Source organism: Sebastes umbrosus, chromosome 11 (assembly GCF_015220745.1).
Source record: "Sebastes umbrosus isolate fSebUmb1 chromosome 11, fSebUmb1.pri, whole genome shotgun sequence".
NCBI classification, from domain to species: Eukaryota; Metazoa; Chordata; class Actinopteri; order Perciformes; family Sebastidae; genus Sebastes; species Sebastes umbrosus.
In genome coordinates this window covers 11,929,512-11,953,175 of record NC_051279.1, presented here as the reverse complement: position 1 = coordinate 11,953,175, position 23,664 = coordinate 11,929,512, and the positions used below count along the sequence as shown (strand labels likewise).

Below are 23,664 nucleotides of genomic sequence, written 5' to 3'. Positions count from 1 at the left end.
AATGGAGGACTGTGTTTTTCGTTCCAATTATCCTGACGGCTCATTACAACAGCAGAGGAGACACAGACTAATCCCTGGTCACCTAGCTTCCGTCTCCATCTCACCATCATTTCATCTTCCCAACATACGTTCCACAAATCTTTCTATAAAACTATTAGTCTCTCTAGTCTCCCCCCGCGCTCACTTTTCTGCTCTGTTTTGCCAAAATATATACACACATGAATATAAGTGCGTAACATATATGCAAACTAACAAATCTCATCTCCTCATCTGACCCTCTCTTTCTTTTTTCTCTCCATCTCCCACACTCTCTCATGCAATTCAATTCTAATGGGTTTTATTGGCTTGGCGATTCATCTGAGTGCGGCAGCTCTGTTCAATTACATAAGGGAGCCTGCCGGGCTTTCACCAGACAATCAGCAACACTCTCCTCCCAGTCACATGCACACACATTCATGTGCACCTTTTTGCGTATACACACATACAAAAAAAATCCAATTTCTCCTTAACAATGGTGGCACAGAGATGAAACAACCAACAGAGGCCACATCATTTCCACATTCTGCAGATACTTGCTGTGTGTGTGAAATGTATACGAGTGTGTGATTCATTCAAAACACAATTATGTCATTAGCGACTTTCTGAAAGTTGGAGAAAGTTAATTTCATCGCATTAACTTGTGCGCACACATACATGCGCTCTTTCCTCTAAATCATAAACACATCAAAGCGCACACACACACATTCACACACAGACTTACATGTACACACAAGCGTGACCAGTCAAATAAAGCTCGGCTTCAATGCATCACGTCTTTGCCACGGCCCGGGCTCCCCGGAGACATTCCCCACCTCTCGTTCTCTGTTCTCCTGCGCCAGCATTAAGCCTCGTCTCCCCTCATAAAGTGACAGCGCCTAAAGCACCTGTGACAAATTGGCAGCCACTTTTGCCTGAGTTTGTACTCTGTGTACGGACCCTGATGGCAGATAACTCTCGCGGAGGGAAGCTTGACATGGAATGAAAAGGAGAAAGACGAGAGAGAGCGAGCACTGGTAGTTTTTCTGCACCTGCAATAAAATGGTTTCTTTTCTGCTGAGTCATCTTTTACAACACACATCCTCCAGCGCTCCCTCCTCACCCCTACCCTTCCTCCCCCAGTGCACCCTGGGATTCCCTCTGGGAAGACTAGGAGCCAACTGTACTGACATCCCGTTTATCTGACAGGTTGTGGTAGTGCATGTTAACCTGCGTTCGACCTCCATCGTCCTTCTTCCCTCCCTTTTCATTCCTCCATCGCTTCCTCCCACCCTCTCTCCCTCCCCAACTCCTCACTCAGTTACACTCCCTTCTCTCCGTGCCATATTCTAGGAAACCTAGGCCGTCTTCGAGTAAAGAGGGCTGAACTGCAGCTGAACCGAGAACAGAGGGCAAACTGGTGGCGATGTGAAAAGCAGTTGAAAGGGTGTGGGAGGAGTGGAGAGAGGAAGTGGACAGGAGGTGTAAAAGAGGCGAGAACAGCGGGCAGAGGAAAAGAGAGGACGGATGTCGAGGAAAGGAATGGGGGTGAGGCGACGGAGGAGTGAGAATTACAAAGAGATGGATGGAGAGGTCGAAAAACAAAAAATAAGAAAGTCTGTATCTTTTTTCTATCACCAAAGTGTTGAGGAATAAGTGAAGAGCTTTGTTACAAAATGAGATAGTCACTATTTGAAAAAAAAATAAAAATAAGACACCTACAATAACAACGTGGGTGCGGGAATGACAAAAGAGCACTCTGTCTTAGCGTTGTGAGTCATCTTAACATATTTCACACAGTGCAGTCATATTTATTTTCACTATTGACTGATGAACTTTGTATTTAATCATCAGAAAGGAGCACTTCATATTAAATCATCCTTGTTGGTTTATTTGCATTAGCAGCGATGCACAGCAAACACACCGTTTAAAAATTATCTAACATTTACAAAGACGCGCATATCACTGGAAACATTACAGCCTGAAAGCAAGGAGTTCATTTGACATTTCTTGCGAAAGAATTAACACCGCGTCAGCCAGATTATTAGTTAGAGGGAAAATCAAGAGTGACTTTCAGTCGTCGACGCATTAATATGATGGCTGAATCAACAACTCTGAGCTCTTTGAGATAAGGTTTGAAACAATCTGCCCAGTGGGCGAGTACATATTTCTTTTTTGAAGTACAGCAAACCACCACTGATACGTGGCTACAGCAGGAGGATTTAAGAAGCTGATTGCTGGAAATCCGCGGTGCAGAGCAGAGGAGTCGAAGTCTGGCTTATGTTGGTTATGTGGATTTCTGGTCTTTTATGGATTTTGGTCTAAGCAAGATTCCTTACTTTAAACGTATCCCCTTTTTTCATAATAGGAGAGGATAAAAAAAAAAAAATTGAGTTAATGACCAGTGCAGAGTGACGGCATGAAATAAAAAAAGATAAATGATGAAATGTAGGAAAGAAGAAATGGCACAGAGAGGAGATCAAATGAAGGCGACAGCTAAAAAATGGTGAGGGAGGAAGCTGAGGAGGAGGGAGAAAGACAGAACATTTTTCTACAGAGGTGGCAACGCACATCAAAGCTCGACATGTCTAACCTTCTAGGATAGAGAGAGAGAGACAGAGAGAGAGAGACGAAGAGAGAGAGAGAGAGAGGGAGAGTGGGTGGGGATGTCACCTTTCATCTTGCCACTGTTGCCACCCTTGATGCCTGTGGAAAGCTGCCATTATGTGTGCCTTTTGATGCCATGCTTGTACAAGAGTGTGCGATTGTTGTGTGTGCATGAGAGAGAGAAAGAGAGTGTGATGGATGGATGAGGGGGCGCTAAGCGAAAGCAGCCTGAAAATGTTACATAAGATATCACGTCTCTACTCCCTCCGTCCGTCCCTCTGCTTCTCAGCTCCAATTCAGGTGCATCAGGGTGCAATGACTGGAGCGGCCAGCAGGGGGGGGAGCAGATGAAAAACCTGCTGAGTGACAGGTGTTGCACGTAATTAGGCCACGGATTGGATGTGAAACCGTAGAAGCCTCTAATGACGAGCTAGCTTTGCGATTTAGCTTCGCTGCTGTCCCATTAAAATCCCACAATTCCAATTTGTCCTTGTTTAACTGCGAGTTTACTCAGTTGTTTCATGGGGGGATTACACAACATTAACACGCTGATATCAAAACCTTGTTTTCAAAGTGTGCTTCAAACTTGGGGGAGAAAGTTGGCCAATTTGTCACATTTTCTGAAACACAACTATCGTGATGATAAGATTTCCATGTGATGTTGCGAGCTCCGCCGTCGTCTTCTTTGAGCCACGGTGTGCAGTCTATCTGGGTCAACCTTCATTAAGAATTTAGCAACCAACCAGTGAATCGAGGTGCAACATCTTGGAAAACTTAACAACAAAAGCCCCTTACCCACATCCTCCTTCCCCATCTGAAACTTCTGCTCAAGCAACAAGCAAAGTCGCCCTGAATATTAAATGCAACAGATGTTCCACTGTTCTTTTTGCCAAATGGTACCATGTAAAACACATAGTTCCAATAGATTCAGCATTGCATTAATATTTTGCACTGTGTGTTAACAATGGGGCCATTACTGTAGCAAAACTATTTGCAAATGTGTGTGGAGAGTTGTGTAACTATCAGATTTGTAAATGTGTAAAAAAATCTAGGAATGCTATTCAACGTGTAAATGCTATGTAAATATGTAAATGCGTACATAAATCCGTAAATGTGTAGACAAATCTGTAAATGCGTACATAAATCCGTAAATGTGTAGAGAAATCTGTCAATGCATAAATAAATCTGTAAATGGGTACATAAATCCGTAAATGTGTAGACAATCTCTAAATGTGTACATAAATCCGTAACTATGTAGACAAATCTGTAAATTTGTACATAAATCCGTAAATGCGTAGACAATCTGTAAATGCGTACATAAATCTTTAAATTTGTAGACAATTTGTAAATGCGTACATAAATCTCTAAATGTGTAGACAAATCTGTAAATGCGTACATAAATCTGTAAATGTGTAGACAAATCTGTAAATGCGTACATAAATCTCTAAATGTGTAGACAATCTGTAAATGCATACATAAATCTGTAAATGCGTACATAAATCCGTAAATGTGTAGACAATCTGTAAATGTTTACATAAATCTGTAAATGCGTACATAAATCCGTAAATGTGTAGATAAATCTCTAAATGTGTACATAAATCCGTAACTTTATAGACAAATCTGTAAATTTGTACATAAATCCATAAATGCGTAGACAATCTGTAAATGCGTACATAAATCTGTAAATGCGTACATAAATCCATAAATGCGTAGACAATCTGTAAATGCGTACATAAATCTGTAAATGTGTAGACAATTTGTAAATGCATACATAAATCTGTAAATGCGTACATAAATCCATAAATGCGTAGACAATCTGTAAATGCGTACATAAATCTGTAAATGTGTAGACAAATCTGTAAATGCATAGAGATGAGTGAGAAAATGAGATACAGTTTTGCTACAATAATGGCCCCATACTGTAGTTAACATCTTTGTCTCCTACGTGTCAGCTCACATTGTGAAATTCATTTAGTTGTCAAAACATCTCGAATCCTTATTTATTGCACTTGACGATTAAAGTTACTCTGGATTTCTGGAAGAGAGGATTGGGTCACAGGGGACAAGATAAATTGGTTCTTTACAAGAGATAGCCCGAATAATGATGTTGGTGACTAGTATTTGAACATGGAAGCCTACATGTGGAATCAATATCACTGTTGAATCAATTGCACAGGAGGTTTAGCCGAGGTTTCCTGCTGTGTACCGAATCAGGAAAAACAAATAAAGCCGAAAGACAGATGAGACAAGCGTCAGGATTTAATGGCTCTGTTGCGCAGTGCCAGAAAAGCCAGACTCCAAAGACACTGGGAAGATAAAAGGATCGATAAAATTTTAAAGATTTCTCAAAACAATATCATCCAAACACAAGAACAAGAAAGGTAACAAACAAAAGATCCATTGAACATAAAATTATTCTGAACAGTTAACAATTACCTGGGACGCTAAGACTGGAAATGAAAACAATGGAGGAAAAGAATCAATGGAGCAAACTTTTCAAGCACACAAGAAAACTTGAAACATGTAATTAACTGTCAGTGGTAGTTACTCACCATACACCAGTAAGGTGTAATGGTCGGCAGCGCGTCCGTAGTTGTTCTGGGCCTGGCACAAGTACGTCCCGTTGTGTGATTGGCTGAGACGGGAAATCTGAAAGGTGGGGCCGGAAATCTCTGCCCTCTCGGGTAAGGACTCGTTAATCTTGGACCACTGGATGTTCCTGGGCCTGACGGGACGGAGACAGAGAGAGGTTTCATGTTTAATAGTGCTGAAATTACATGTCGACACATGATTTTTGATAATTAATTCATGGCTGAAGTCATTTATCAAGAAAAATGTCATCATTTGCTGTTACCATCTTCGCTCATGTGAGGATTTACTGCTTTTCTCTGTTTTATATCACAGTAAACGGAGTATCTTTGGGGCTTTTGGGTCGTAATTTGACAAAAAAAGTAATTTGAGGACGTCATATTGGGATCTGGGATATAATGATGTATCCTTTTAATTCTTTTTTTTGACATTTCATAGAGATTAATTAACCACTGGAAAAAGAAATCAATGGATTTTATTGATCATTTAAAAACATATTTTTAAACTAGCCTATCCACTTTAACTACAACAACTGTATCTTGTTTTTTCCTCTGTTGACTCTTGTATGTATTGATTGCAATGATGTTCTATTACTGGTGCTTGTTGTGTATTGTGGCATGAAAGGCGTCATTAAATAAAATGTGTTAATATTATTAATTTAGAACTCCAACTTCAAAAACTTGACTCTGAGCTTCACATAGCCACCCACATACATGCACACACTCACACTCTACTGTATGCCATTTAAACACAGCTATATAGCAGATTTACCCATATAATTACTTCTACTACTACTATTCTGCTACTACTATTACCTCTAGGGGTCGGCTTGTTCACTGTCTTACCGGTAGTCTGATGAAGGGTTGATATCAGTTAAAGGGATAGTTTGGGTGTTTTGAAGTGGGGTTGTATGAGGTACTTATCCATAGTCAGATAAGTATCATCAACTGTAGGTAATAACAGCACACCCCCAGCTTGGAGAAGCGGGGAAGTGAAGCCTTTATCTATGCTCTCGCCAAAGCAACCAGACTCCATTTAAAAAAACTGTAACTCCCTCACAGAACACAGGAGTTGCTTGTCTACCGCTGCCTCAATCGGTTAGTTTGTTTGTGTTATTGTGTGACTTTGGTTAGTTTAAATCCACCAAAGTCACACAATAACACAAACAAACTAATGAAGCAGCGACAGATAAGCTACCCCTGTGCTCTGCGAGGTAAAATTACTTTTTTTTCCAATGGAGAGTGTTGGCTTTGGTGAGAGCATAGATGGATACACTGGCTTCAGTTCCCCATCGGAAAGGGCTGTCTCACAGCAAGGTAAAGCGGGGAAAATATTCTATATATAGCGTATACTTGAACTGATTATGCTTGTTTTAGGTGAGTCCTTGTTTTAGGTGTCTAAAATATGCTTTGCTGCCGGATCCGTACACAGCAGTACATTGCTTTGGTTCCTTGTCTGCTTCTCTAAGCTGGGCGCGTGCCAACCATCATCTATTGTAGGTAATACACTGACAATGGATAAGCCTCTCATACAACCCTACTTTAAAACACCTGAACTATCCCTTTAAGTCTCAGTGGAGAGACTGGAGAAAAAAGAGTTGTGACAACTCCAAAGTTGTCCTAATTACATGTTTTGTTTCTTTATACGTACATACGTTACATGTTAGCTAACAGTAAACCTATATTCAAGAATCACCTGGTTTTGTTCAGCACTGGAGTGAGTGTGAATCCTGCATACAACACAACAACTACCATCTCTAATTAACACGACCGCTAGTCTGAAACACACTGAGTAAAACCTGAGGTGCTAAAGGGTATTAAAATGAGAAAAGTGAAAGGAGACAGGGCATCGAAGGCACAGGCACCTGGGGATGCTATAAAAAGAGAGGTGAAGAAGGAGCGTAAAGAAGCCCACAGGGGGAAGTTGACATGAGAAGAAAGTATAAAAAGGGGGCTTGGAGATGGAGCCAATGGCAACAGAGGGGCTGTATCCTGACCAATTACGGGGAGATAGATGGTCAGAGGGCGGCGATGATGTGAAAGGGGGTTGGCAGGAGCGAAAGGAGGGCAGATGAGAGAGAAATAGGGTGTCAGATGTGCAGGGGGAAGAAAAAAAAGCAGAAAGAGTGTTACTCGAGGAGAGAGAAGAAGAGATGAAGGGAAGGAGCAGGCAGACAAAATGAATTGGTCATGAAAGACGGGAAGGCAGTGCAGACAGGAGGTGCGAGGATTACAGAGACATCCTGGCGAACAACGCTGTGTGTGTGTGTGTGTGTGTGTCTGGCTGAGTGTCATGGCTCATGCCACCCTGGCCAGATTACAATCCTGACTCATCTGGGTTCTAATCCCTCAGGACGTCTAATTAAACCTCTTTCTTGCTTAGTCACACACACTCCCTTACGCATCCTAACAAAATCTCCCTCTGTTCCTCTCTCTCTAACACACACACACACACACACACACACACACACATATACACTTGTACTCCCACACACTCCTTCAAACGTTAACACACAAATAAGAAGGCAATTAAGCGAACTGACAAGACATCGTCTCCATCTCTCCTCCTAATAACAGACAAACAATGAGTGTACCCGTCCACCAAAAGGAAGTGGCATATAATTGGTCATTAATACTTAACAGGCAGTTAACAGGGCCAGGGAGCAGGCGGGAGGGCGACAAGGGGACAGTAATGTGTGTGTGAGTGTGTGTGTGTGTGTCTGTGTGTGCAGTCCAGCATGAGATGAGGGTCAGAGTCCAGAGTGGCCTGCTGTCCCATCTCTCACTGTCACATACGTGTGCATGCACCACACAAACACTCACATAGAGTCCCCAACCAGCCGTTACAAAGCTTTAGTGGGGCTATAGCCAATATGCTTCTCAGCCAGTCCTCACTGTGGGATTTCACTTAAGTCATCACACACACACACACACACACACACACATGCACACACCTTGGCTGCATGAAGCTTCACTGGGGAGCTTTAGTGGACTCGATGCCCACAGACAGACGGACCATCTAGAGGAGGGTTTAACAGCTTAGGACCCAATACCCTTCTGGAGAGTGCACAAAGGGCCGTGGACACACTAGAAAAAGGCTTTGTTTCAAAGCTGGATCTTAAAAGTGTTGACTGCTGATTGGGTTTTCGAAGCTCCGCCACCACACACACACACACACACAGAGTCACATTCAAGTTTATATGTCCACATTTATACTCTTCTAGTAATTTCTCTCTGCCTCCGTCTTAAGCTCTTTTTCTCTCCGTCCGTCAAGCAATAAAATATGGATCAGGTGGTTTTTATCTGTCCATCACACATTAAATGTCAGGTCTGGGTTATATAACTTAATTTAACTTTCTCCGGTTCCTTGGACAAGGTGTCAATTGTATTTCCCTTCGCACCGTTGGTTTGAGATATATAGAGTTCCAGAGAGATGATGTCTAATAATGAGAGAATCAATTGGAAAAGTTTATGGGTATAGTGTCTGTGACTGTATACAAATGTTCATACCATTACCAATATATGGTCTACATTGTTTCCCTGTGGCAGTTTTTTGATTTGACATTTATAGCTGATGAATTTTTGATTATTTTGTATTTATTTATTTATTTATTTTCTTCTATTTTTATATTCTTATCTTTATATATATATATATATATATATATATATATATATATATATATATATATATATATATATATATATATATATACACATATATATATAGTTTTACTTTATATACTGGTGTATATAAATATATTTCACTTTTCTATTTTTTTGGGGGGGGGGGGGTTGTTTAATACTTTTTTAATTACATTTGTTTGAGTGATTAATTTGCACGTCAATATATTTTTTCGAACTGTCGTTTTTTAACGCAAATATTGCGCGGAACGAGGTCAATTTTTCTGAGCTCTGTCCTGCAAATAAAGGCATCAACCAATCACATCATGCAGAATAGACTTATTCAATATGTACACTATATTGTACAACACCATGGAGGTTCCTTGGTCCGAATCAAGACGGTGAACTTTATTACTCATTTCAAACATGACGAAGGCAGCGCAGATCAGATCCACTCCTTCCGTTCTTACCTTTCACAATAAAAGCCCTGGACATACAGTATACACTGCAGGGAGGGATCTCAAATTACCTCAGAGCATTTCTCTAAAAGGAAATTAAATAAAATAACTTACAGTAGCTTAGGCTATATAACAATTTACCTCAGACGGACTGCCAGACGCTGCTCTGCGTCAATAGGATACTGGTAGTTGGTCCTCTGCAAATCTATTTGAACCTTTTTATTGAACAAGTGCTGCAACTCTCGCAAATTCGCATCTCTGCCGGTATGAACGGTTTTGATCCAAGTATTTTGCATTTTCGTGTCGTTAATTCGCTCCCTGTGTATAAAGGCCTTTACCCATGTGCAATCTGGGGTGGGCGAAGGGAGGAGGGGATATTTTAAAGACTGGAGGAGCAAATAAGAACTCTTTGTGGGAAAGTTGATGAATGTCATTTTACAAGTAAATAAACAAGAATACCATGTATTAAAATTATCCATGTTCAGTATTACAGATGTTATACAGATGATAAATGCTGATGATTTACTTATACTCATTCTAACCTCCAGTATGGAAAAACAAAAATAATTTTATCACAAAAAAATTAACAAATATAAGGTGATACCACAGGTACAACTCTTCTGAGGCCTGTACTAGGAAGCGAGTTCAGCATACCCAGGGTATCTTCTCATTATCTGGCTTAACTAACCCTAACAAACGGTCCTACGACGGTGGTTATCAACTCGGTAAGTCAACACAGGGTTTCTCAATCTGGCTATGAGCGCGTTCACGTTAAGACGCGGTGTTTGCAGCATATGACCAATCGCAAACATGGACGAGTCTACTGTCAGCAGAGCGGCACATTTTACAAAGGAGGAGCAAACTATAATATTAGACAAATATGAAGAAGTTAAACACATAATTCAGTCTAATAGTAACACAGTTGAAGCTGCCAAATGCAGGAGGGACAGCTGGCAAAAGAAACAATTGCCGATGTGTGAATGCGTAAATTAACAGATTTATCAATTTAACGGAATACTCAAAAGTCAGATGTGTTCGTCCAGATGGGGCAGTGATTTCATAGAATGGATGAATAGGTTACATTTCATTATTCCCTTTAGTAAAAATGTGGCGTGTGTGACTATTTCAGCCTTCTTTCAGCTGCGTCCCCGACTCCAAAACGGACTTGAGAGCAAGTTAAAAAATAAAAATAAAATCATTTTCATACGATCTGCACACAGAGCTCTGATTGGTCAGTAGGCGGTGCTTTCATACGAGTTGATCTCTTATCTGGAACATAACCTGCTTCGGACCAGGTTAGGTGTTCAGCATAAGTTACCATGGTGATCTACCCCGGTAAGAAGTGAACCACCGTTGTAGGACGGAAAACCCTGAAGGGTTTACCCTGAAGTTACCTCCCTAACCCCAAATCCTGCTTCGTTGTACAGGCCTCTGGTTGTGATCAAACTGCGTCTTTGGCACTTTAATGTCATGATTATAGGAATACCTTGATTGGTTTGGTGATCCTGTAAATTGACATGTGATATATTAGACCTTCTTGGTTTGACTTTAATTATAATTCACAAGATGATGCATTTGGGATTGAATGGCCCAAAGGGGGCCTTCATCATTTGTGGAGGACAGCATGTGGCTGTACTTAATTCTGATAGTCTATTTCCTTATAATTTCCTAGAAAGGAGTTGATATGAAGTTGCCGTTCATTTCTAAGCATGGTTCCTAGAAAGCACCGAGATATCTTGCAGTAATTATAGGGAGTACATTGAAGTTGGTGGAGATTAGTAGTACTTGGTAATTACTTGAAGTTTCCAAGAAAGGCCCCTGGTATTATGTGGGATAGTAATTATATAGAAAGAGGTCAACTTAGTGTTCATTTCAACAACACATAATAAAGAGAGACGGGGTGAGATCTCTTGAATGCAGCTGGCTATTTTCAGCTACTTAGAGGGAGAAGCTCTCACTCATTTTCCTTTTTTTTTTTCTTATTTTAATCTGTATTAAGTGCAGATGTTCTCCGTACAGTGATGCCCTGCTTTACTCTCACACATTTGGTAACCGTCCATGAAAACCTCTGTTTTCTGCTGCAGCCAGTGAAAAGCTCCACTAGAGCAGGTAGAGGTTACTCAAGGACGTTTGCACAATAGCTGGAAGGCTTTTTTGTGTAAGGTGGACAGTAATTACTTGGAAAATGAATAGTATATGTAATAAAACTGTCTGTGTGATATTCACAGATCATCTTTCTGATTCATCTCTATGGCCCATAAATCAATCTTTTCCGGCAAACAACCTTGCCAGCTCATTGTTGCATCTGTGTGTTCATCTCATAGACTGTATATAAGCAATGTACATCATTTTGTGAACTGCCGTTTTGAGGCCTCGAGTTCGGCATTTTGGCTGTCCCCATCTTGTTTTTTTTGCAACCAGAAGTGACATGAGAGGGTGGAGCTAAGTACAGCCCAATGCTCAATAAGAAATATTTTGACGAAAAATGTTATAAATTAACTTTCATGAACTGAAAACACACTGTGAAAGGGTTAAAGTTGTAAGACAAAAACGTGGACAACTCCCAGACCGGACAACGCCATGTTAGCGACCTATCAATCACAAGGTAGCCACGCCCTACATCATACCCTGCTCTATGGTCTATTTGACTCTAAATTGGGTCATAATTTACTAAATGAACATCATGCTGTATTGAAGAAGACTTGAAACTAGTGATTGAGACCATAAACTCATGTTTATAATGTTTACTGAGGTAATAAATCAAGTGAGAAGTAGGGTCATTTTCTCATAGACTTCTATACAATCAGACTTCTTTTTGCAACCAGAGGAGTCGCCCCCTGCTGGCTATTAGATAGAATGCAAGTTTAAGGCACTTCCTCATTGGCTTCCCTTTTCAGACACGGAGGTTGTGGCCTGGTTCATCTGTGCGTTTAGACTCTAAAAACGGTTTGAAATCTTCCAAACTGCCCTGCTGCCGTTTCTTTACATTATCATTGGTGTTATTTTCATGCTGAATTCAAGCTTTTCCTACATTTATACATAGAAAAGGTGCTCTGGGTAAATGTGTGAACTGAAGTGAACTAAAGCCAGCAAAAAGTTTACCCTCCAAACAGACTGCCAGAATCAAAGTCGAGCCCTGTGGGCTTGTAGCTGTCTGTGTAGCTGCTACTTGCAGCTACCAGCTGTTTGGTGATGTTACAACCTGAATGTCATTCTCATAGCAGCTCAAAACAATTCCCCAAAAAGCGTTCTAACATGAATACGTGCTGTCCAATAATATCGTTTTGTAAAAATGTAGTGTTAGTAAGAATCGACGTTGGCAACCTCTTGCGTTTTGCCGTCAATCAAACACTTTCTGTGTGTCCTTAAGCCGATTTGTCAGGACTCGTTGCAGCTTTTCAAACACAAACGCTTTGTTGAGACAAACCTTTTATCCTTTCTGATTATTTTGTCAGGAATTCATTATGGAATGAGAAAAAAAAGCACATAAACACACTGCTGTGACAAGCTAAAAAAAAAAGCTTCACAAGCAGTGTTTTGTGCCAGCTGGTGAATGTGTCGGTTTCATAGCTTGTTGAAGGTGAAGCTGAATGCATCTAAGGCTACGTTCACACTGCAAGCCTTGGTGCTCATTTCAGATTTATTGTTCGGATCAGTTTTTTTTGTTTGGCTGTTCACATTATTTTTTAAATGTGGCCATTATCAGATTACAGTGTGAACAGGTCACTGTCCTGAACTGACGTCACACGCAGCCAGTGAAGTCAAAGTTTACGTTTTCATTTATAAGTTGATGTGGAAGCCAGCAAATTCATGAGCAGATGATAACAAGGACGAGGATGGTTGATTGGCTGAGTACATCACTGGTTGGGGTTTTTTTTGGCCCAATTTTTGTCATTTTATTGTGCTAATTTAATGGTCCGATATAATTTAATGGCCTCCGAAAAATGAGAGAGCCTCTGCTCAGCGGGCAGCCCGGGGAAAAACAGTGTGTAGAGCCCGACACTTTTACTATCTAGCTCTGTGAATTAAGGGTTTATCTTTTGACCAAACCAGAGTTGGTGATTTTTGTAACAGCAAAGAAAAATAACCAAGGTTTGGTGAGTTTTATTTTGTTTCTGTCGAGTCTGAATTAAGTGTGTTTTACGATGCTCCGCTGCTCGAACACAACTCCCAGCTGAAACTACGGCTGAAAATGATGGCTTTTTGTGGAGCAATGGCTGTTATTTGTGTTTTGAATTGAAAAAACATTCAAAACATTGCAGACACGCACTCAACATAATGTTACAGAGGAAAAAAAGGATAGAAATGATAATGAAAAAAAATGAATTGGGATAAATAAACTTAAAAAATATACAATTATAAGAAAGGAAAAAACATACATTATTCTTCTTTAAAGAGTTCATTATACACTTTGACAGTTTTATCACATTTATTAGTATTTATAAATTTGAGAGTCTTGATATATTCTTTAACCTCACATAAAAATCCAGTGAAATTGGGGGGTAGAAATGGCTGCGTCTTCTTTACGGAGGTGCGTGTGGATGACGTAAAAGTCACATGCATTTTTGATATGACTGTTTCAGACTGTGTCAAATCAGAAATCAGACCTGTATCTGATTTAGGACCGCATATGAAAGTGGCCAAAATCAGAGTTGAAAAGATCAGATTCCATGTGATTTGTGCAGTTCACACTGTTGTGAAAAAACTGATCTGAGTCATACAGTATATGCAAAAAAAAAAATGGATTTGGGCCACTTTGGCCTGCAGTCTGAACGTAGCCTATGATTCAGTCTTTTTCAAACTACAAAAGGCATCATGCCTCCTTAAACCATGAATATTTGTTTTGTAATATCAAAACAGGAGGACAAAGAGTCTGGAGTAGTGAGGTTTCTCCATTGGCTTTTCTTTGTTACCTTTACTGCCAATACCAATGATAGCACATGTGCTGTGCAGGGTGAACTTGTTTGTGTATATGTGCATGTGTTGGGTACCACCACCATATTATCATATTATCACGCTCTATAGAAGCATGGTTTGTGTCATTATGTTGAGTGTAGAAGTAGGGCATTAGAAGCATTTACTGAAGGAAGATCACACCAACACAAAACAATTTGGCACATGTGTAAACACCACACACACACACACACACACACACACACACACACACAGACTTACAGAGGGTTCCCAGTGACGGAGCAGGTGAGGATGAGCGAGTCGCCTTCTCGCAAAATGCCAGAGGGAGGAACAATTCTCACTGTTGGCGCAACTGTGGGGAGAAAGAAAGAGATAAATGAGCATGCATGTGAGAGAGAGAAAACAAGAAAGGCACGACAGAAAACACGATGGATCAAAGGGATCAAAATGGAGCGACAACCAGAGAGGACGGGGGAAAAAAAAAAATCAGGAATGAGAGAGAGACGGCGAGGGAACAAAAAGGAGGAACAAGGGGGAAAGTGAGAAAGTGGCAGGAAGGAAGGGTCTTTAACATCTGTTTCCAAGGCAACCAGCCGACACTCCGACGGTTGAGACACCTGTTATCATAAGCAGCCCACCGCTCCGGCAGCTGCTGTGCTGCACTTGCTTCAGTAACAGAGCGATGGGAAGCCAAATCCACGCTGACAGTTGGTCATTATTACCAGTTCTCTGGCTGGAGGAACCAACGGCTCGCAGATTGACAAAACTGTTGAATATTAATCATTGTGATCTATCAACAAACATTAGTATACATGTGGCAAATTAATTGTACCCAAAGACTGATGCAGAAGTACTTGCTGAATATGAATAATATCACCAATGGCAAATATTTATATATGCCTAAGGATTGTTTGACAATCCAAAATTATTGATATATCATGGGATAAGAATCATATTAAACTGTCAGGAATATGACGAGGGAACAAATGGAGTAATTGGATATTTGTTGACTTGTTGAATAGCATCAGTAACATCGGTGGAGACTGCTGTCATTGAATATAAATAGTATTGATGTATCAACTCGTGACTGAAAGTCTAAATCTGGCGCCTCTCTATTGATGTGTCACTTTGTTTTCTGGATTTTAAAAAAGGATTTGAAGACAAAATAACACCAATGAACATCATCATTAAATAGTAATCACTACAGAGTTGTAAGAAAGTGACAGTTTGTCTTCGCATCAAGGAAACGAAAAACAGAAATGTCAAAACTAAAGCAAACTCAACATGTTTGATGGGATTAGAAGCAAATAAAATGGATTTACATTTCATATTAGTATATTAAATGATGAATTTTAGTCTCTTCCAAGGATATATATTATAGCCGCCTGACTTTCTCAAGATTAATCCTACTGAACCGTCTACAGATTTGTGAAGATATTGAGAAAAATATAGTTCTATATGAACTTGTTGCCCTGGGTGAATATTATACTTAAGCCAATTATAATTTTTAATCTCTCAGTATATTCACTGTTTGCCTGCCTTGAATGGACATATGTGTAGAGATTTCACAGCATATCAAGTTGTTCAAATAAGCCATCAATCAATCCCACAGCGGTACTGGGATCATCGCACATCGCTTACTAATGTGAACCAGGTTTTCTCAGCTGATGTCGGTTAACCCCTTAAACCACAGGCCAGGACCCTAACCTGGCCGCGGGGCTGTTTCTGCCAGCTCTCTGCATGACAAGTTTAGTATGTATTACGTTTTAATGAGAGCAGGTCTCAAAGAGGGCAGTGTTGAATATCCTGTACTGTGTATAAATGAGCTTCATTCCAAAATGAGATATCCACCATTTGAAAAATGAAGCTGCTGCGCTGACAAAAATTATTGCTGGCATTAAAGTAAAACACTATAATGAATAGTCCTGAAGTAGCAACGTAAGTGACAGCGATACAGATGGAATAATCTGTTTTTTTGAAATATTTGGCAATGAACGTTATGTTACTTCATTTGCTTCCGAGATGGATGGAAAGCGCTTTGATAGAAAGTACACACAAACACGCTTTGCCTGAAGGAGAGGCTTACAATTCACATCCAGGCGGTAGTGTCGAATCTTCCTCTGCCCGCCGAGTGCTGGGTGGTTCGCCTCACAGCTCAGCGCCGCCCCGTTGTCTTTCCTTTCTACCGGGAGCCGGATGGTGCTGGACACGCTGAATGTCTTCGCGTTGTCCTGCTGGGATACCACACCTGGAGAGAGAGAGAGAGAGAAAGACGGGATGAGAAGATGGAAGGAGGGAAGACAGGTGGGGTGGCCGGGAAACAAGCTGGCAGTCAAAACATGCTAGTTCTTCCTTTTTCCCTGCTGAGACATCACACCTATGGTGGGAGACGGGGAGACTTTTAGAGGAGAACATATTGGTGGATAGAAGAAGAAGAAGTGAGCAGACTGAAAGTTAGAAGAAGTTAGTGACTGATGAATAAGCTTTTTAAAGCGGCACCAGGTAGGAGGGCAGAATAAGAGAGAGAAAACAGAAAGCAATTTCCATCTATATTTCATGGCAATTATGAGCAGCAGAACTGTTTGTTTGCAGATGGCAAATCAACTGAATATTTGTGTGTGTGTGCGTGAGTGAAAGAAAGTGAGAGAGGGAGGGATAAAAGAGAGAATATGCATAACCGAATTGAGATTTTAACTGAGCCAGACACAGCGAGGGGAGGGGCGTCAAAGGACCAGGGCGAGAGAAGAAAGGAAATGGAGAGAGGGACAGAGAGAGAGAGAGAGAGGGTGGCAAAAACGGGCATGATTGATGGTGGAAGGGTGGAGAGAAGAGCTGCGGCGAGACAAGTCCAGACATGAAAGAGGAGACGATAAGAGCGCCAAGCCAGATGCAGAGTGGAAGAGAGATGCGAGAAGAGAGGAAAAGGAGAGACAGAAGGAGGGAGGATGAACAGCAGGGGTGACACGGTCACGTCTTGGGAGTTTGTGCTTGTTGAGGCACAACACAACAATATTACGTATATCGCGCTGAGTTTTCAATTATTGCCGGGCGAGCAAATGAGAGCGGGCCCAGTCGAAGCGTGAGAGAGGACGGCGGCGGGTGCAGATGAGCAGGAATAAGGCAGCGGTGGGAAGATAGTGTCTTAATTAAAGAGTGCTTTCCCATATCTGTTGGGATCTTCCTCTAACCTTTAGTGTCACAGTTCATTAAACTCAGGGCCAAAAGAGAGGGGAGGGGTGGGGAGAGGAGATAGGATGAAATGAGATGAAACAGCAGGAGAGGAGAAGAGAGGAGAGGAGGAGAAGAGATGGGAACAGGAGGAGGGGGAGAGGAGAGGAGAGGAGATGAGATGAGAGGAAGAGAAGAGAGGAAACAGGACGAGAGGGCGAAATCCAGAAGAGAGGAAACAGAAGAAGTTAGAAAAGAAGAGGAGATAAGAGGAAAGGAAGAGAGAGGAAAGAGGAGAAGAAAAGAGGGGAGGAGATGAAACAAGAGGAGAGGAGAGGAAACAGTAGAAGGAGAGAGGAAAGGAGAGGAGATAGGAAGAAAGGAGAGGAAACAGGAAAAGGAGAAAGGAAAGGAGAAAAGAGGAGACAGGAAGAGGGGGAGAAATCCAGAGGAGAGGAAACAGAAGGAGGAGTTAGGAAAAAAGAGGAGATAAGAGGTGAGGAAGAGAGAGGAAACAGGAGAAGAAAAGAGAGGAGATGAGGAAACAAGGGAGGGGGAAAAGATGAGAGGAGGGGAGAGGAAGCAGGAGAAGAAGAGAGGAAAGGAGAGGAAAGGAGAGGAGAGGAGACAGGAAAAGGGGGGAGGAAACAGGGGGAGGAGGAGAAATCCAGAGGAGAGGAAACAGAAGGAGGAGTTAGGAAAGAAGAGGAGATAAGAGGTGAGGAGGAGAGAGGAAACAGAAGAAGAACAGAGTGGAGGAAAGGAAACAAGAAAGGAGAAAAATAGGAGAGGAAATGGGAGAAGAAAAGAGGAAACAAGAGGAAAGGAGAGGAAACAGGAAGAGAGGAGAAGAGAGGGGAGGAAACAAGAGGAAAGGAGATGAAACATGAGGAGAGGAGACAGGAAGAATGAGGGGAGGAAACAGGAGGAGAGGAGAGGAGCGTTAGTAAAAAAAAAGATGAGGCGAGAGAGACACGGCCCCCTCTCTGTCTCTTTGACTGTTAAAGCCTTTTGCAACCAGTAACCAATCACGGGGGACATCACGTCTTTGTCACCAGTGAAATTTAAAGGAAGAAAAAAGAAAGGGAGATTAGATGAAGCGAAAGGGAAGGAGGCAGAGGGGAAGGACAGAGAGGGCAGAGACGGAGTGACGTTGACAGGCGTGTTCTGACAGAGAAAAAAGGGAAGAGACGGGATGAAAGAGACGTTGAGTGTCAGACAAAAATAGAGAGCAAAAGAGACGATGGTAAAAACATCGCTCAACGCATGTCCCAAAAAACTGTTGACACCAGATTATCTCACACTATTTCATCTGGTCGGTGTGAGTTATTTGAGGGCGGCGAGTGAATTAATGAATAATGCAATACATTTGACAGCGATTTGTTCTTTTAAACAATGTTGTCTGTATTTATTAAAAATCAGAGATAAATTGAATAACAAAGGATGGCCATGAGCCTGAGTTAGAGATTCTTTGCATGAACTAGTCTCAAAGTTTTCGTGCTCAGTCAACTTTACAAGGTTTTTGAGGGATTCAAATCCAAAACTTGGCATTATACACAATTGCCGATTGAACGGCGGAGTGCGAAAAAGTGATTTCTCTGGGGTTAAACAGAATGAAGGCATGGGAAAGATCGGTCTCAGATGTATTATTGAGTGAAGTGCCCCTTTAACTGAGAGAAGCCAAGGGAGGCATAGTCAGAAAGAAGGATAGATCAAGGTAACACACTGATGGATGGCTCACAGATTTATCAGAAGCTTAGTGGGGAGGTTGGATGATGGTGAATTAAAGTGTCTCTTTGTGAACGTGTGAAAGGGTGGAAATGTGGAGTGCATGTAGCATCTGTGCTTTCATGTAATGGTGTACTTGTCAGATTATGTGTAAATACAACACATTTGAAATAGAATTTCCAAGAGAGAGCATAGGGAGATATATATATATATATAGAGAGAGAGAGGGTGAGATATCTGTTTGATAGGGAGAGAATTTGACTAGTGGAATCTTTCTAATACTCGCTGTTGATGTCTGCCTTCTCAACCCATACATCAACACGCGATGATATATACTTCTTCTGTGAACTTATGACTCTTCCTCGAAGGAAAGGAGACAGAAAAGTTCACATCTCAAAAACTGCGTTTGATCATTTGAAACTAGATCAGCGCCTATAAATATTGTAAAGCACACTTGATCAAAATCACGGAAACAAGAGGCGAGGAGAGGTTTTGGCAGCCCCTTAATTTTCTCCATCCATCCATCTTAACCTGCTCCCATCAACTGATCCATCTGCCTTTCCCTCTATCAATCCATCCATTCATCCTTCTTTTATTCACCACTCAATTTGTGATCATTTATCCACCCATTTCACTTCACCTGCCCTCCGTCCCCCCCATTAGTTTCCTCATTTATCTCTCATAATCATCTAACCAGTCATTAGTCAGGTACCTGATATCTCGCGGCCGTTACGAATCCAGCGCAGGGTGGCAGCCGGCTTGCTGCGCGGCGACACGCAGGTGAGCTCCACATCGCCGCCCTCCACGGCCTCCTGCTTCACCTCCACCGTGGGCGTCTCCGGGGGCACCGACACGGAGAGCGTCGCCACCTGGTGGTGCGTGGCGTCCGTGTAGAGCTGGCAGAAGTAGCCACCTTCGTCCATGACGCTGACATTGGTCAGTGTGATGCGCACCAGCCGTGGCGAGAAGAGCACCATCTGGAAGCGGTCATCCTTCAAGGCTGGGTAGATATGATGGAGGGAGTGGAAGTGGGATGGAGGTGGGCAGCAAGTGAGACAGCATGGGAGCGGAGGGGAGAGGAAGCCAGGGTGGGAAGGAGAAGAGGGGAGGTGTGATGGGAGAGAAGAAAGGAGAGGGATGGTGAATACATCAGTCATTGGTAGAAAAATAATAATCTGTCTGTGAAGTGAGACTAAATTAGAATAAATGCTAAATACTGTATTCATGTATATAAAGAGGAATGGTAAAAACAACAATAGCAATGATTTCACTCAGGGTCAGTATAATTGATTTCTTATGCTTCAGGGACACACACACACGGAGCAATAACAATTGTTTTAGTCATGGTGCTTTGCTTGCTTGAAATAATACACCACACACACACACACTCAAGCTGCCAAAGTGAGTGTCATATATTAAAGAACTTGTTTTAACACATTTTACTGGCAGGCTTTCGCTTGCTTTATTTTGAATTTGTTTTCCGATGACAAGTACCTCAGGGAGCGGAGTTTATGCCTCACTCACATACTCACATTTAGGCAGGCTGCAGGTTCTCCACGAGGGGGAGCTGTTTGCTCGTTGACAGACCGTTTCTACCGATACAAACCTAGCTAGATATCAGACTGATTTGCCATTTTGTTTCAATTCATTATTGGGCCTGACCTTGTGTTCATGTTAGCAGTTGTCTGTCTCTGGAGGGCTGGAATTTTGCCCTAACCAATTAATAGTGAGGGATGTATCTGTCTCGCCGGAGCCGTTAGCCCGTAGACTGTATATAAGAAGTGGACATAGTCCCTGTGATGTCACCCATTGGTTTGCGGACTACGGTTTTGAAGCCTCGAGTTCGGCATCTTGGCCATCGCCATCTTGGTTTTGTGCAACCAGAGGTGACATGAGAGGGTGGAGCCAAGTATCATGACGTGCCTTCACACATTGAGGCTTTACTGCATGTGTCAGTGTATAATGCCATTTTTGCAATTCATGTGTTGACATGAGTTGGGCTGCAAAAATAGACTGTATATAAGAAGTGGACGTAGTTACTGCTACGTCACCCATTGGTTTGTAGACTGCCGTTTTGAAGCCTCAAGTTTGGCATTCTGGCCGTCCCCGTCTTGGAATTTGGCCGTTGCCATCTTGGTTTTTTAGCAACCACAAGTGACACGAGAGGCTGGAGCTAAATACAACCAAACACTGAATAGGATATTTTTAGGCAACAAAATGTTACAACTAAAATGTTATAATTAACTTCCATGAACTGAAAACACACTGTGAAAGAGTTAAAGTTCTAAGACGAGCGAAGTCAGTTACCGATACAGTGGGTTGCAGAGGAAAGCATGTGAACTAGCTGGCTCGGCAATTTAATAGCCTCGCTCGGAGAATGATAAGAAAACATTTAACACAGCTGTCTTATCAGTGACTAAATTGGTTGCCGGCTTTGACAAAGGCTCCTACGCTGCCTGTCATTTTTGGCATTTTACCTGCATCATATTAATTGGCTTGAGTCTTTTTCCAACTAGGGAAACAACTGTCAATGACCAACAACACTAGACCAATTTCATTAGCTGGAAAAATCGTCCATGTGGCCAGCAATTGGTCTGCAGGTCTGGAGCCTGGCTAGTGCAAACAAACCCGCTCCACCTACAGGATAGTAATATCAGTTCAGACCTGTGGATGTACAGTAGGTACGCCGATGTTCTCACTTACAGGCCAAGAAAGTGACAGCTGCTGCAATTGCTTCCACTTTTCTTGCTGATAAGGACGCAGTTTAGACTTTAACTACAAAAGGTCCAAGGTTGAAGGGCTGAAAGTGCTTGCGCTGCAGTCGGCCTGGTTGTTAATAACGGCATCTATTATGTTAATTCTATATCTATATTTTTCTTTTCTTTCTGTTTATCTTTGAAAACACGGTCCATTTACCTTTCTGCAGGCCATAATTGGTAAGTGCATCATGCACAAGAGAAGCAAGGGGCTGCTTTAATTGAATGGTATGATATTATCAGCTTCGGGATCAGTTATTCCTTGTAGCCTCCAGATAGTTTGCTCTGTATTAACAAACAGTCAGTTCTATCTCCCACAGTCTGGGACAAGAGGAGAGTTTTCACCACCCTCTAATTTGTGATGTCACTCCCATGGACGGAGCTGCAGAGGAAAAACTGCAAAACATGGGAGAAATAGTGGCTGTGACAGCACCCCAGACGATTTTCTGCTCTGGAATTGATAGCCCTGCTAAATCTAAAGCTCAGTTTGATATAAAAAAGTTCAGAGAGAGTTTGCAAAGTCAGTCTCGATGGAGCAGCTCCGGGCTGTACATTGATACAACATAACAGATGTCTTGATTCTCTCATTTCCAGCTTTGAGCCAGAGTGTTGTTCATTTTCCTGAGCACTGATTGGACTATCCTAAACTAAAATGTATTCATTCATTCTCTTTGTAACTGCCTGCTTTATTCCTCTGTAAGCCCGTTTCTAATTAGTATCTGGCATTTTTATTGTTGATCTTATTAGGTTTTAATCATTATTGTTTTGCTCGCTGTGAAGCACTTTGAAAACTGCTATGCAAATAAAGCTTATTGCACAACCAAAAATTATTTTAGGAAAGCTATCAAATTGAGTAGTGCTGCCCTTTGGATCAGTGAGAGACAAGCTAATTACTACAATTGCATGCAGTGCACAAAGAACTAATAACCAAAGATTGGAAACCAAGGGTAAAAACACACTTGCAGCCAATCCTGGACCTCAGACCAATGCGCTACACTCGCTAACCCCATAATGCACAAAGGAGAAAGAAAAAAATGCACAGAGAAGAGTTGAACATGCAACAATTTTCCTTTTGTTACTGAAGAAAGAGTCGAATCAATGGCGCGAAAAATGCGGATAATAACAAATAAGGCTAATAACAGGCTGTGGGAGACGGTGGCTCGATGTCCATAGATTCTCATCCGAGACTCACTTTGTATCGACTTGACTGTGAAGCCTCTCCCTCATCTCTACTTTACTCTGTCTCTTTGTGTTGGCTTTTGCTCGCGTAGGGAACAGCGGACACTTCCCTGATGTAACAACCGGCCATCTCGCGGCGTAATTCATCACAACACACAGCGCACTACAGTGCAGATATTGGCTTTGTGTGCGTGTGTGTGACAGAGAGAGTGGTGGGAGGAAGAAAGAAATAGTCTAATATAGCTACATAATGCAGCAGGCGGGGAAAAATAATATAGATAGAGACAGAAATCCACAGGGGACAGAGAGAGAGGCCTGAAGCGATTGAGTCAGTCCACTCTTCCTGGAAGTACACCGCACTAATCCCTCCACCCCACCCCCAAAATTTCCCCTCCACCGGATGGCATTGTCAGAGAGCTATTCCCCACAGATAGGTAAATCTTTTTTCCCTCTCTGCACTAAATGGCAACTAAATGTCAGACTTCTGTTCAAGTCCAAGTTCACCTTTATTGTCCCAGCTCATTTGCATGCTGAGGAGAGCTGGCAATAGGGGGAGAAAGAGAGATATGGACCGCTGAGGAGAAAGGCTCCATTTGGTTAGTTCCACCGCTCTATTATAGCTATCAGTCC

At 41.9% G+C, this 23,664-nt stretch overlaps 1 protein-coding gene across 6 annotated transcripts in view; it reads right to left on the bottom strand.

The window, feature by feature from the left end:
• cadm4 (cell adhesion molecule 4) overlaps window positions 1-23,664 on the bottom strand; it is a 194,294-nt gene that overhangs the window by 11,122 nt on the left and 159,508 nt on the right. For all 6 annotated transcript variants that reach the window (XM_037786040.1, XM_037786041.1, XM_037786043.1 and 3 more), the window contains exons 3-6: window positions 19,812-20,099; window positions 16,290-16,451; window positions 14,465-14,555; window positions 5,175-5,347 (exon numbers count right to left, since the gene is read on the bottom strand). In XM_037786040.1, the coding sequence (XP_037641968.1) occupies window positions 5,175-5,347; window positions 14,465-14,555; window positions 16,290-16,451; window positions 19,812-20,099 (714 nt within the window). The remainder of the gene's footprint in view (window positions 1-5,174; window positions 5,348-14,464; window positions 14,556-16,289; window positions 16,452-19,811; window positions 20,100-23,664) is intronic.